The sequence below is a fragment of the Symphodus melops genome, assembly GCF_947650265.1.
Source record: "Symphodus melops genome assembly, chromosome: 8".
Lineage (NCBI taxonomy): Eukaryota > Metazoa > Chordata > Actinopteri > Labriformes > Labridae > Symphodus > Symphodus melops.
Window position 1 is genome coordinate 7,815,545 of NC_136698.1, and position 12,102 is coordinate 7,827,646.

Here is a 12,102-nt window from a genome sequence, read left to right on the forward strand (position 1 = left end):
CCTCTTGAACGAACATCTGTAACAAGGGTTGGAAATTTCAGTAATTTCTCTTAAACAGTTGAACATGTTAACAATCAATAATCGGTTAATCAAGAATAATTATTGAGCGACAAAACGCACATCTTTATTTCAGTTTGTTTCATTAAAAACATTATACTCACACAACAGTTACATGAAACATGAATTCATTAAATACAAACTATTTAAATGACTAAAAAACAAGGCTCGATAAAATTATGAAGAAAACAGATTTTCTTTTATTCAGAAATTCTTGATTGTTATTAATCGATAACTGATTAATCATTAACATCACTACCTGTAACACAGTTTCATTTCTTTTTTGTCGGTTTGATTGAACAATAAGGCATTTAACACCAATCAGTCAGTCAGTCAGTCAATGAATCAATCATTGTTTGTCAGTGAAAGTTCATCAGATCGAGCTTTAGTAAACATGAGTACTGGTACAAGGGAAACACATCTTACAGTTAACACTTCAAAGGTCATGAATTGTTTGACTTGTTTAGTGAACGGTCATTTACTGACTGAGTGACTGACAGAAACTCTTTCTCAAGGTTACAATCCAAGCTTTATCATTTCAATAAAGCCTCCTTGTGTTCATTGAAAGGTGGTCTATTCAAGCTATTATTATTATTATTATTAATTAATTGAATTATTGAATTATTATTAATTATTATTCATCAGTATTGTATTAGATTTGGAAAACACTGGTACTTACATTGTGGAGATGTTTCTGTGGTGGTTGGAGAAGATTCACACGAGATAAGAAAAGACAACAACAAAATATTAATGCATGATTATAAAACATAAAAACACTTTTCCAAAGCAGCTTGGAAGGGAGCTGGTGTTTGGATTCTTCTTTTCAGGGTTAGTTACCGAGTCAAGAGAAAAATACAATCTCAACCACAGTCCTGTACAAGAACAAACAGAGCTGTCATTTACTGACTGAATGACTGACAGAAACTCTTTCTCAAGATTACTATCCAAGCTTTATCATTTTAATAAAGTTTCAAATCATGACTTGACATTTATCTTCAACACACTTTGATTTGACTTGAACTCAGGTAAAACACATCTTTTATCACTCAGGAAAAAAAGAAAGAAATACATGCATGCTATCTTAATAAGAGAATTGCAGAAACACTTTGAGTATCTTTACTTACTGGGTTCATGTCCGTTATTGACACAACTGCAGACATGAGACAAATTTGGATCGTTGTTTATGTCTGTACAATTCTGACTGGTTGTTGTCCAAGTTAACTCAACAGAAGTGTCATTCTGCGTCAGCTTTGAGGCATCGGTTGTAAGCTCTGTAAGAACACATTAGACATCTGTAAAAATGAACTTGTTTTCTGAATTTCTTCTGTCCCAAGTTATCTCAGGATACGAGCTGATTGTTGCTCTAATTGAACTCAAGTAGAGTAAACATACCACAATTTGTGTTGAACTTGATAGTAGTTGTTTTATTGATGGCAATATCGTTGTCCTTGATGTGACCCGTACAGCTGTAGTTTGTGAAGGGCTCCAGCTCATCTAATTTTATTGGGCTCTTTTGGGCTTTTTTGGGCTCATTTTTTTCACCCATTTCTGAGGAAACAAAATAACACCATTTCTATAACAAGTGCTCTTTGTGCCTAAGTGCCTATGAGCATACTGTATATCTTTAGGATTTAGAACAACACTATCTTCACCTCCTCCTACATATCAGATTGCTTCCATTTATTAATCCTTTTCATCGCTGTCAGACTACAGTGTAAGTATTTAATGGAACTTTTTTTGTTTTACTCTACATTAATTCATAATGTTGGCAAACCGTTTTATCTCACTTACCCTGACACGTGTATTCAATGGTGAGATTTCTACAGTTTGAAGGTAATATTGTTTGTATTTTTGCAGGAAGTCCAGTCGGTTTTTCCTGTTGTATTTCACTTGCATCCAAATAATCTGTGAAGACAAATAAAATCAAAATATGAAATATAATGCAACATGTTATTCAGTAAATACTGTAACACGCTGCTATACATACCAACAGGGATGATTTTGGTGAAGCTGAAGGGAGAGCTCATGCACTTTGAAGTGAAGGTTGTGGTCAAGTTTGTGCAAATGTCATCGATACCAGGTTTGATACAAAACTCTGAAGCGTTAGTGGGGCATGGCTTTGCTGTAACATGACTAAATGCTGACACTGAAGAGCTAATGTTCCAATCACTCTTGTAACAAACATGTCCTGGGATGCAGCTTCCAGTTTCAACGTCTTCTTTTTCTGAAACAAAAAAGTGATGCACAAATGTCTCTAGAAACTCAGTGCTTAATAACAACAAAAAAGACTCTATTCGATGATAGTTATTTACACTCACTCATTTCATTTGTGAGTTCAGAGGTTTTATTTCCAGTGCAGGAAGTGATGTTGCCATCAATGTCAATAAATGCCACAGCATGTGTGTATTCAGTACAGGGCTTCAGGTGTTTGATCTCATGTGATGAGGTTTGGTTGTTGTTGTGAACGACGTTTTCCTCTCTGGTCACAGAACTGGCCTCTTCAGTGATGTTTATGGTGTAGTTACGAATGGTAGAGCTTGTTATCTTTATCCTGAATCCAAACTTGATGGCTGAGACACTGTAAGAACCTACACATGATATCAACAGAGTCATACAATTGCACTCAGTGTATCGTGTAAATCTACTGGAGTTGTAATCTGCAGTCGTTTTTTAGCCCATGGTCATATAGTCGTTAGAACCTTTGTGATCAACCCGTTTGTTTGTTGGCCATAAAGGACATCCAGCCAGACTTATGACAATCCTACTGGTAACTTGAGAGTGGAGAATGACATTTGGGTTGATAAAGTCTAAAAGCAGATTGTTAGCTGCACTGCTTCAGATGTCTGTTTAAAGACATTCAAGCTTAAAGGTTGTCAGATGATAGATGATAAGAGGATCCAGGATTACATCAAAACAAATTACATTCTACTTCCTAAAACTAATGCAACTAAGTGCAGTTCCTCAAGTGTCCACTTGAGGCTGACACTAAAATCCCCCATGATAGGACCCTGTTTAAAATACCTTTTTTACAGCAGAAATGAATTTATTCAATTATATGACCCTTCATTTTGATGGTAAGTTTTAAATCAATGAAGCACAGATTCTGTGAGAGTTTGGTGGAGCATGCTGGATTTCATTCAGTCACCAAACTGTACCTCTTAGTTTCATTGATGTTGATGTTGTCTGACTTTAACTGACTGAACCATTCACAACTCGTCGCACAGTCACGGCAGAGGCTGCTTAAACAACATGTCTCTGAGTTGAGTCTTTCAAAAAACTCTTGAAACCAACCAGTTCAACTCAGCTCCAGTGTGGCCTGGATTAATTGTGTTATTTTTTTTGTGTTCTCATGTAAAGCCTCCTTGTGTCCATTGAAACGTGCTCTATTTAAGCTATTATTATTATTATTATTATTAATGAATTGAATTATTGAATTATTATTAATTATTATTCATCAGTATTGTATTAGATTTGGAAAACACTGCTACTTACATTGTGGAGGTGTTTCTGTGGTGGTTGGAGAAGATTTACCCGAGATAAGAAAAGACAACAACAAAATATTAATGCATGATTATAAAACATAAAAACACTTTTCCAAAGCAGCTTGGAAGGGAGCTGGTGTTTGGATTCTTCTTTTCAGGGTTAGTTACCGAGTCAAGAGAAAAATACAATCTTACCACAGTCCTGCACAAGAACAAACATAGAGCTTTTTAATGAGATAATCCCAACCTGTGGTGGGCAGAGCCATTGTGTTGCTGGAGTTTGTCTGAGGGTCTTTTTTCTCGATTGTTGAAATGGTTGTGGGTGGAGGTAAGGTGCTTGCAGGAGAGGTAAAGGCTGTAAGATTTAGAGCAGGAGGAGTCATCTTCAAGTAGAATCATTTTACTTACAAGAGTCTCACCTGATATCATATCTATTTCATATTTCAGGACGAGAATATTAGGCTGATTTCCATGCTTATATTTATAATGAAGCTTTACTCAGAGCAGGGGCTTCATACGTTACCAGATGTTTTGGTTGGTATAAGTGAAGAAGAGTGAGTGGAGGTTTGGGGGGCAGTGACTGAGGTGTCTGAAGTCATGACAGGAGCTGCTGTCATGTTGAGTGGAGATGAGAGGCTGCCTGAAAAGCTGGTGACCACAGGGGGAGCAGTGGTTGTGGAGTTGTGTGGAGGTAAGGGGCCTGAAACATCTGTATTACAAGAAAACATTAGTCGAGCTACACATACAATCACTATTACAGCTACACTAAAAGGTTCTGGGACAATGTCCCACACTCAGTGATAGCTTTAGCAGCACAGAGCTAAAATACAATAAAATGAATCAGGTGGAGCATTACATGTAACTGAGTTTAAACAGTTTCTGGTTGCGAAACCTGATGTTGTCTTTCTTTGGCTGAAAATAATTTAATGTTTAGGTTACTTGAACATTATGAAGCCAAAGATTGTATCACTGTTCTTCTGTTTCTAATGTTAAAACCTGGGTTGGGGAGAAAACCAAAATGGAGGCTAATGTCAACCTAACTTCTTTAAAAGATTGGGGAAATGTAGTCTTGTCTCTCACTGCTCACAGAATACCACATGTTCACTTGCTGAGCATGCTCATATCATGAGGTGTTGCTGCTTTTTGAAACAGATGACAACAGAGAAATGAAGCAGCACAAAGACAGAGTGCAGTGGAATAAAGCATTTCTTTCATTAACACTTATGATCTATTTGAATGCTGAAGTGTTATTGTTTTCATGTGTACTTACCAGTGGTCCCTTGACCTGGAATTACAAAAGAAAAAAAAAACATTAGAACTATTGCAGCATGTGTTCATGAAGCACAACGGCTGATAGAGTTTTTTATGAAGCTGTACTCAGAGCAGGGGCTTAATGTAACTAGCCAGAGAGTAGGAAGTGTCATCAAAAATACTTTGATGGTGAGATTGTAACGCCATTTCACAGAAGCTCTCTCAGCTCCTGTCGATGAACACCAGTATATTTTCTATGTCAGTTACTTTAATACAATATTAATACTAGATTAGAGCCTCTGCACATGGAATATGCTGTAAAACTTTATAAAAGAAAATCTATAACAGCTTAAAAGTCAAATCTGAATAAAAATGAAATGGACACAAATGAATATGTCTTAACACTATACCCTCATATCAGAGAACAGAATAAGGATATGAAGCCTGAAGTGACGGTGGGTTTGCTTAACCTTAGCTAAAAATTAATCCAATGACTCTGTGTAGGTAAGAATAAATATAGTCCCGTCATCCATTTCAAAAGTTTAAAGCTAAACCAACAAGGTGTGACAGGTTCACTTCTTCTGCTTATCATGTTACTGTCTGTCATGTTTTCTTTTCCTTTGAACATGTTCTTCTGTTTCCAATATTAAAACCTGGGTTGGGGAGGAAACCAAAATGGAGGCTAGTGTCAACCTAACTTCTTTAAAAGATTGGGGAAATGTAGTGTTGTCTCTCACTGCTCACAGAATACCACACTTTCACCTCCTGAGCCTGTTTATATCATGTTACTTTTTGAAACAGATGACAACAGAGAAATGAAGCAGCACAAAGACGGAGCGCAGTGGAAAAAAGCATTTCTTTCATTGACAGTTTTGATGTATTTGAATGTTGGAGAGTTATTGTGTTCATCTCTACCTCATGATAGTGAACACTGAGACAAAAAAAAAGATGGATATTCATTTTGAGCGTTCTTTGACTATCATCAGACGAGTGAAACTGTTCCTGCAGGCTGAGGCATTATCAGGTCACAAAGAGGAAAAAGCGGCCATTTTGAGCTGAACTTTTGTAAGAAGCAAGACTGTGCAACCTGGTTGCCATAACAATGCGGCCTTGCTATTTTAGAAGGCAAACCACCATTTCCTGCTTTGCACTCACACCTAAAACTTTGCTGTTCTTAGAGAAGTTGTTACAGTTTGGCCAGCCAACCTGCTCTCATTGGAATTGATCGCTCTGTCTCTATGAAAACTATTATTTTTGTGTGCGTGTGAGGTTACTTTAGTACAATGGTCATTTAATAGAAAAAGTGGTGTTCAGGGTGCATTGAGGTAGAGACTAGTCAAACCGCCTCAGGATGTGGTTTTGTGCACTTTTGTTTTACTAACCTGAGCTGAGATGCTCACCCGCTCTCTCTCTCTCTCTCTCTCTCTCTCTCTCTCTCTCTCTCTCTCTCTCTCTCTCTCTTTAGTGGCATTTCACTAAACGCTTTGTTGGGATGGATTTGAATGTTAAAGTGAATGGAGACATAACTTGTGCATTATGAATAACTCAAATAACTAAAGACAAACTGCTTTCAACTTGATCTAATTTTGAGCTTAAGCCCCACCCTTACAACAAGAAGCAAGTAAAAAAAAAAAGAAGTTCAACCAAGTTATTTTTTTCTTTTTCAACGTCTTCATGGCAAAGTGAAATGGTGGTGTGAAGTTAATTTAGCCAAGGTCATAAGAGGACGAGAAGAAGACATGATGATACTCTTTAGAGAGAGAGAGCGAGAGAGAGAGAGAGAGAGAGAGAGAGATCCTCAGTAATACAATCACTAGTGAGTGCTGTGCTGGTCTGTGGACCTGTGTGAATCTATCAGAATGTCTGTAGTTTTACCCAGAATATCATATAATGTTCAAATGTCGCGAGAGATGAAAAACAAAACGTGTTTCCATAATTTCATTATTAATCACATCTTTCAAACTAGCACAAGCAGCAGAGTCGTCTCTGTCCCTCATGTCACTCAAGGAGGTGGACATTTTATTTATTGTTTTTCTGGATCATTACGCAGGAGCCTCTCAATGAGAGGCCGTGCTGACACATATAAATCTCCATTATGATCTTGAAACTTCTTTCTGTCACTGTTGCACATACGAACATTATTCTGTCTCTTTTAGAAAAACAATTTCAACACAAAATGCGTCAGGGCCTATAATTGAGACCTGTCTCCGTCCTTCGTGTGTTAAAACATGCAGCAACACCAGGCTGGTAAGAGGAACTGGGCCTTTCATTTGGATGGCTTTTATTAGAAGTTTTAATGTATGTTACAACTAGAGTACCGATTCCCTTATACCCCTCACTAGTAACATTATCATCTTGCAACATATCTGTCTATTATCAATCAGTTTCTCTTTATCAATGTTGAACATATAATATATATATTGGAAAGTGTCTTCGTCCTTTTCAAATTTTGCATTCTTCACACAGTCTTCGCTCTGTGTGACACCACCTCCTCCTCTCCTCGGAGCTGTATTCGTGCAGCATTCTGAACATTTCTGACCTCACTTCTTCATTTTAGACACTGCACTTCCCCTTTTAATACATCATGAATTCACAGGCATTTACATTTGCTCGGTCTCCTTGTGCTCTGCCCTCAGCTCTCTGCTCGCCTCTAACAGGAAATAAAGGCAACTCACACTGAAACACGGAAGTGGTCGACGTTCAGATCAAACAACTATGTGCTGCTGCAGTTGAAGAGAGTTCGTTATTTGCATCTAAATGGAGATGATAAACCCATGATAGCTAAACCCAATTCTAACATGACCTTTGGCTTGTAGGGCTAATTTGAGCCAAAGTTTACTGAACCTCTTAAGAAAGGATTTTAAGAAAAACAAGCAGAGTAGAATTGAGTTTTTTGAAGATTTAACTTTCTATTTGAAGATTAAATGCTCATATTCATAGCACTAATAGTTTTTATTTTAATAGCACAGCAGCAGGATGTAGAGGACAAACATTTATTTCATAGCACATAATCAGGGGTTTTGATAAATATTTTCCCTCACAGGAGCCCTTGAATCTGCTGAACGATGACTACACTTAACTTAACTATACCTAGACATTTACTTAAGTCGGACAAATACTGTACATGAGTATGTTTCTAATACATGAGTAGGTTTCATACTTTTGTATTTTAACTTTTGGATCTGTTGACGTGCATTAGAGGAGAAATGTCAAAGTGGGTCTGCTACACTATACCCAGGGGGTGCACCAGAGCTCTTGTGGGTTTGGTGCCTTGCTCAATGGCATCTCACCAGTCCAACTTCCACATTTTGGAACCTGCAACCCTCAGGTTGCCAACCCTAGCCCTACAGACTGGGCTACTACCACTATCATGGAATATCTAACTATGTTGGGTAAATTCCTTCCATGGTATTGATAATTCTGTTCATAAGCACTTGGATGGGTTTTTTTAACCTTCATGTTAGAAGTCAAACAAGGCGTAGGGGTTGTCATCATCTTATGTTTCATCATAACCATCATTACATTGTTGAATAAACATTTAGAACTTATGTGGACCTTCATGTGATTTGTTAACAAACGAGTGAGGGTTCACAACTTGAGTTCTCAGCAACTCATTTCGATCTTTAAGTCACTATCATAAATTTCATAAATCTGTAGGTGGCTTTTTTTCTCATTTTCTTAACCAGGAGAAAAAAACCTAGTTGAGATTTAAAAATAATTTTCAATAGTGAAATGAAACAATTAACTTCACCTGAAGTGAATGTAAAAGCACTTACGTTTTAGGACAACATTAGCTCTGTTGGAGATATTTGTTTGGATATAACCTTTTTGTATTATTATTAAAATACATTTACATTTAAACTGACTGTTGATGTGAAGCTGATGGTTGGTGTTATCTGTTTGCCTGGTTGTCCATTCACAGTATAACAATGTTCTGTATTCTATGTGATCAGAGTTTATTTAAAAGTGGATTTAATATTGTGTACGATACTTGCCTCTTGAAAAATAGAGTTAAGTGTATTGATAAAATTACAATATTAAAGTTCAGTGGTGTACGGTTGCTGATTACCTCCGATGAAAAGTAAATTGATCTTCAATGTTAAACTAAAGCTCATAGATTGCTACTTTAAGAACACTCTTCATGTTGATGGAGAGTTTTTGTAGACATAAATGAAGACCTTCTGTCCATGTGGTGCACCACAGTGATCCCCGTGCACATTCTCCGAGAAATACTCTAATGACAAATACTGACCCTGACTAATGAGTGGTATAAATAGAGAGGAGGGTTTATTTCAAGTTATATAGAGACATCTGAGCTGAAAATAACAGAAATATTTGATCTGCAGCAGAACTCTGAATGATGTAAGAGGCAGCAAGGTGGGACTAGCTTAACACACGCGCACACACACACACACACACACACACATGCAGAGTTGCATTCACGCACACATACCCCCATACACACAGATGCATTCACCCATGAGCGCACGCACACGCACACACACACACACACACACACACACACACACACACACACACACACACACACACACACGTATCAAATACAAGACACACAGCCACAAGGGTTGATGCAAAGCGCTTGCAGCGACACACCCCGATTAATTTTCTCCTCTCTGACACACATCAACTCTAAACACACACACATATTCACTTGCACCATCACATCACAAGCACACACACACACACACACACACACACAATGTCAAAGCAGAACAGAAACATGATTGCAAAAATTCCCACAGCTGTGAAACAAATGAAAGGAGCTTTTTTAAAGAGCGTCTTGTTATTAACAGGCGTCTTTGATTGAACATAAGTGTTTATTCTTTTGCCAAAGGGCCTCACAAAGCTGTCACTTCTGTAGTTCTTCACATCACTGCTGTGCACTCTAATGTCTTGTGTTCTTGGCTTTGGAAAGTTTAAGAAACATGAAGTCGGTGCGGCTCAAAGACATGATATACTGTAGCTTGTCGTTTCTGCCCTCAGCTTGTACTTGAAATGATTACATTACATGTTTTCTGAGCTGACGGATTCACATCTCTATCTCAATCTGAATCTCTCAACTTCAAGTGTTTCACTTTTTCTCTCCCTTAGCACGATCATGTGTTCAACAACCGGATGCTACAACTTCAAAAACAGTTAAGAGTTTAGAATAAGAGACCTAATCACCTATGTATTACTATTAATGTATTATGCACGATAAACAGATTTCTTGTCTTCTTGAAGACTTTCGGATAACAGTCACAAGGAGAAAACTTCACAAAACACCATTTCCTCTCAACATTATTTTCATTAAGATTACATTTATTACTTACAGTTTGCCAAACCGATGATACCAGCCCAGAGAAGCAGGATCCTCAGACCAAAAAGACCTGCCATGTCCAGGAGTTAGGGTGTGTTCAGCCACACACCATACAGAACAGCCCTACAGGCACAAATTAACAAGCCAAATTCAAGCTGTTTTCTGACTAACTAACTAACTAACTAAAAGAAGAAATATGTCAAAAACCTTGTCTTTAGCTACATACGTTCTTCTGTCTTATCGGTTGACGCAGCTTCCTGGACTTGTTCCCCAAACCCTGAAACCTCGCCTCTGGTGTCAAATCAAGCAAGTGGCAGTGATGTCAGACCAAAAAAAAAAAAAAAAAAAGAACAAGGCTGCTGCTACCTTAATGCCGCGGTGACAGGAAATTTCATTTCAGCTACACCACCAAGAACAGGAAGTCTTCGTTCATCCAATGTTCTCGAGAATATGCTCAAGTGTGAAAACCCACAGACTTAAAGAAAAGTGATTAAGTTCAGTTTTAGACAAGGAACACTTCCATTTTATATGTTTACTTTGTAAGGCCTTGAGATACACGGCTGCTCCTAAATTCAAAGTTTAACAGACCCAAACTGTTAAAGTTATCGTGTCAACACATCACAATTGCAGTCTTCTGTTTCGTTTGCTTCTGTTGAATTGTTCTAACACTACATGAGACATTTGGCACGCAAGATGAGAGAGGTACGGTAGTGAGACATTTAAGATCCCAACTTCTTTCTTACGGACTCCTCCCTGCTCTACAGCCAGCAGACTGACAGTGCTGGGCCACACATAAAAAAAAAAGAGAGCGAGCGCTGCAATGTGCAAGAAAAAAAGATGCAGCCTTTCCTTTCTTAAACTTTGTAATTTCTATTTTTTTCGTCACTCTTTTAGTCTAAGGAGAGAGAAAACATGTGGCCACTGGCTCCAGAAGTGAGATTCTTCATTTCTGCTGTTCCTTCTGTATGAAATTCATTTATAAGGGGATGTTAGATCTCTTCAAAGTCATTGATCGTGCACACTGTTTGATCATCGTGCTCTGCCTTGGAGCTCAAAATGCTTTACTTCTGTTTACATACACAAGAAAATGGGGGATAAAAGAGGAAGGAGAGGAGTGGAGAGACTCTCTGGGGAGTGAGACTCACACTCTGGGTGGTGAGCTGATGTGAATCTGGATGAAAACACACTCAGCTGTTTCATGCAGTAAAACAAAAATAATACAGAAAACAGAGCAGAGTGTGAGTGAGTTTGTGTTTGGACAGTTTGGAAAGGTGTGAGCTTGTAGAAGCTACTACAACCATTTAAACGTTTGTTTGGTAGGATGAGAACTATATGTAGCTCTGTGTATAGTCTATGAATTTAGGCCAAGAATATATCAATCAAGTTAAACGTTTTCATAGTATTATCTTTTTTTCTGAAGAGATAAAACTGTTTACAAAACCGTTTCAGTATTTCAATTGGAAAAACGTTTGTACCGGAAACTTTAGATCGACAGAAAGCATTTCCGATAAAATCCATGATATTTTAAGAATGAAGATCTATATATGGATTTCCTCCTAGACCTGTGAAACACAGGGTATTTGGTTATTTCCACTTCAGAGAGCAAAGATTCTTGTAATCAGGAAGTGGCCCTTAAGCAAGAATTACTTTTGTGCAGTGCTGTGTATGAGTATGATCTGTATCCGATGTGTTCGTGAAGAAAGTTCTCACAACCATGTTGAATTTGGAAATGTCTGATCTGACATCACAAATGCAACAGTATGCTGGTTTACTGCACGCGATGTGGGACTAACAAGAACTACTCAGATCCAACAGTAATTAAAGAACATTTCCTAAACCCAAAGAAAACAAAACAGTTACTGATGAAACAATGGAAAATATATTCATGTATAGGAGTAGTGATCATTACAGGAGTTAAGTGTAAATATGACTGTTTCCTCGTACAGCCCTGACAGCATGTACTCTCTGTGAAAGAACACCAGCATTAAAGCT

General features: G+C 37.8%; 1 protein-coding gene across 1 annotated transcript in view; it reads right to left on the minus strand.

Annotated features, from left to right (window-relative positions):
- The window catches only part of LOC306828559 (receptor-type tyrosine-protein phosphatase C-like), an 18,317-nt gene extending 7,889 nt beyond the window's left edge, over positions 1-10,428 (minus strand). Inside the window, exons 1-12 of the mRNA XM_079351079.1 lie at positions 10,124-10,428; positions 4,810-4,824; positions 4,063-4,248; positions 3,787-3,894; positions 3,550-3,564; positions 2,376-2,645; positions 2,045-2,281; positions 1,849-1,962; positions 1,450-1,605; positions 1,182-1,328; positions 737-751; positions 484-491 (exon numbers count right to left, since the gene is read on the minus strand). Of these exons, the coding sequence (XP_079207205.1) occupies positions 484-491; positions 737-751; positions 1,182-1,328; positions 1,450-1,605; positions 1,849-1,962; positions 2,045-2,281; positions 2,376-2,645; positions 3,550-3,564; positions 3,787-3,894; positions 4,063-4,248; positions 4,810-4,824; positions 10,124-10,187 (1,335 nt within the window). The 5' untranslated portion in view covers positions 10,188-10,428. The remainder of the gene's footprint in view (positions 1-483; positions 492-736; positions 752-1,181; positions 1,329-1,449; positions 1,606-1,848; positions 1,963-2,044; positions 2,282-2,375; positions 2,646-3,549; positions 3,565-3,786; positions 3,895-4,062; positions 4,249-4,809; positions 4,825-10,123) is intronic.
- Positions 10,429-12,102: the final 1,674 nt, after the last annotated feature.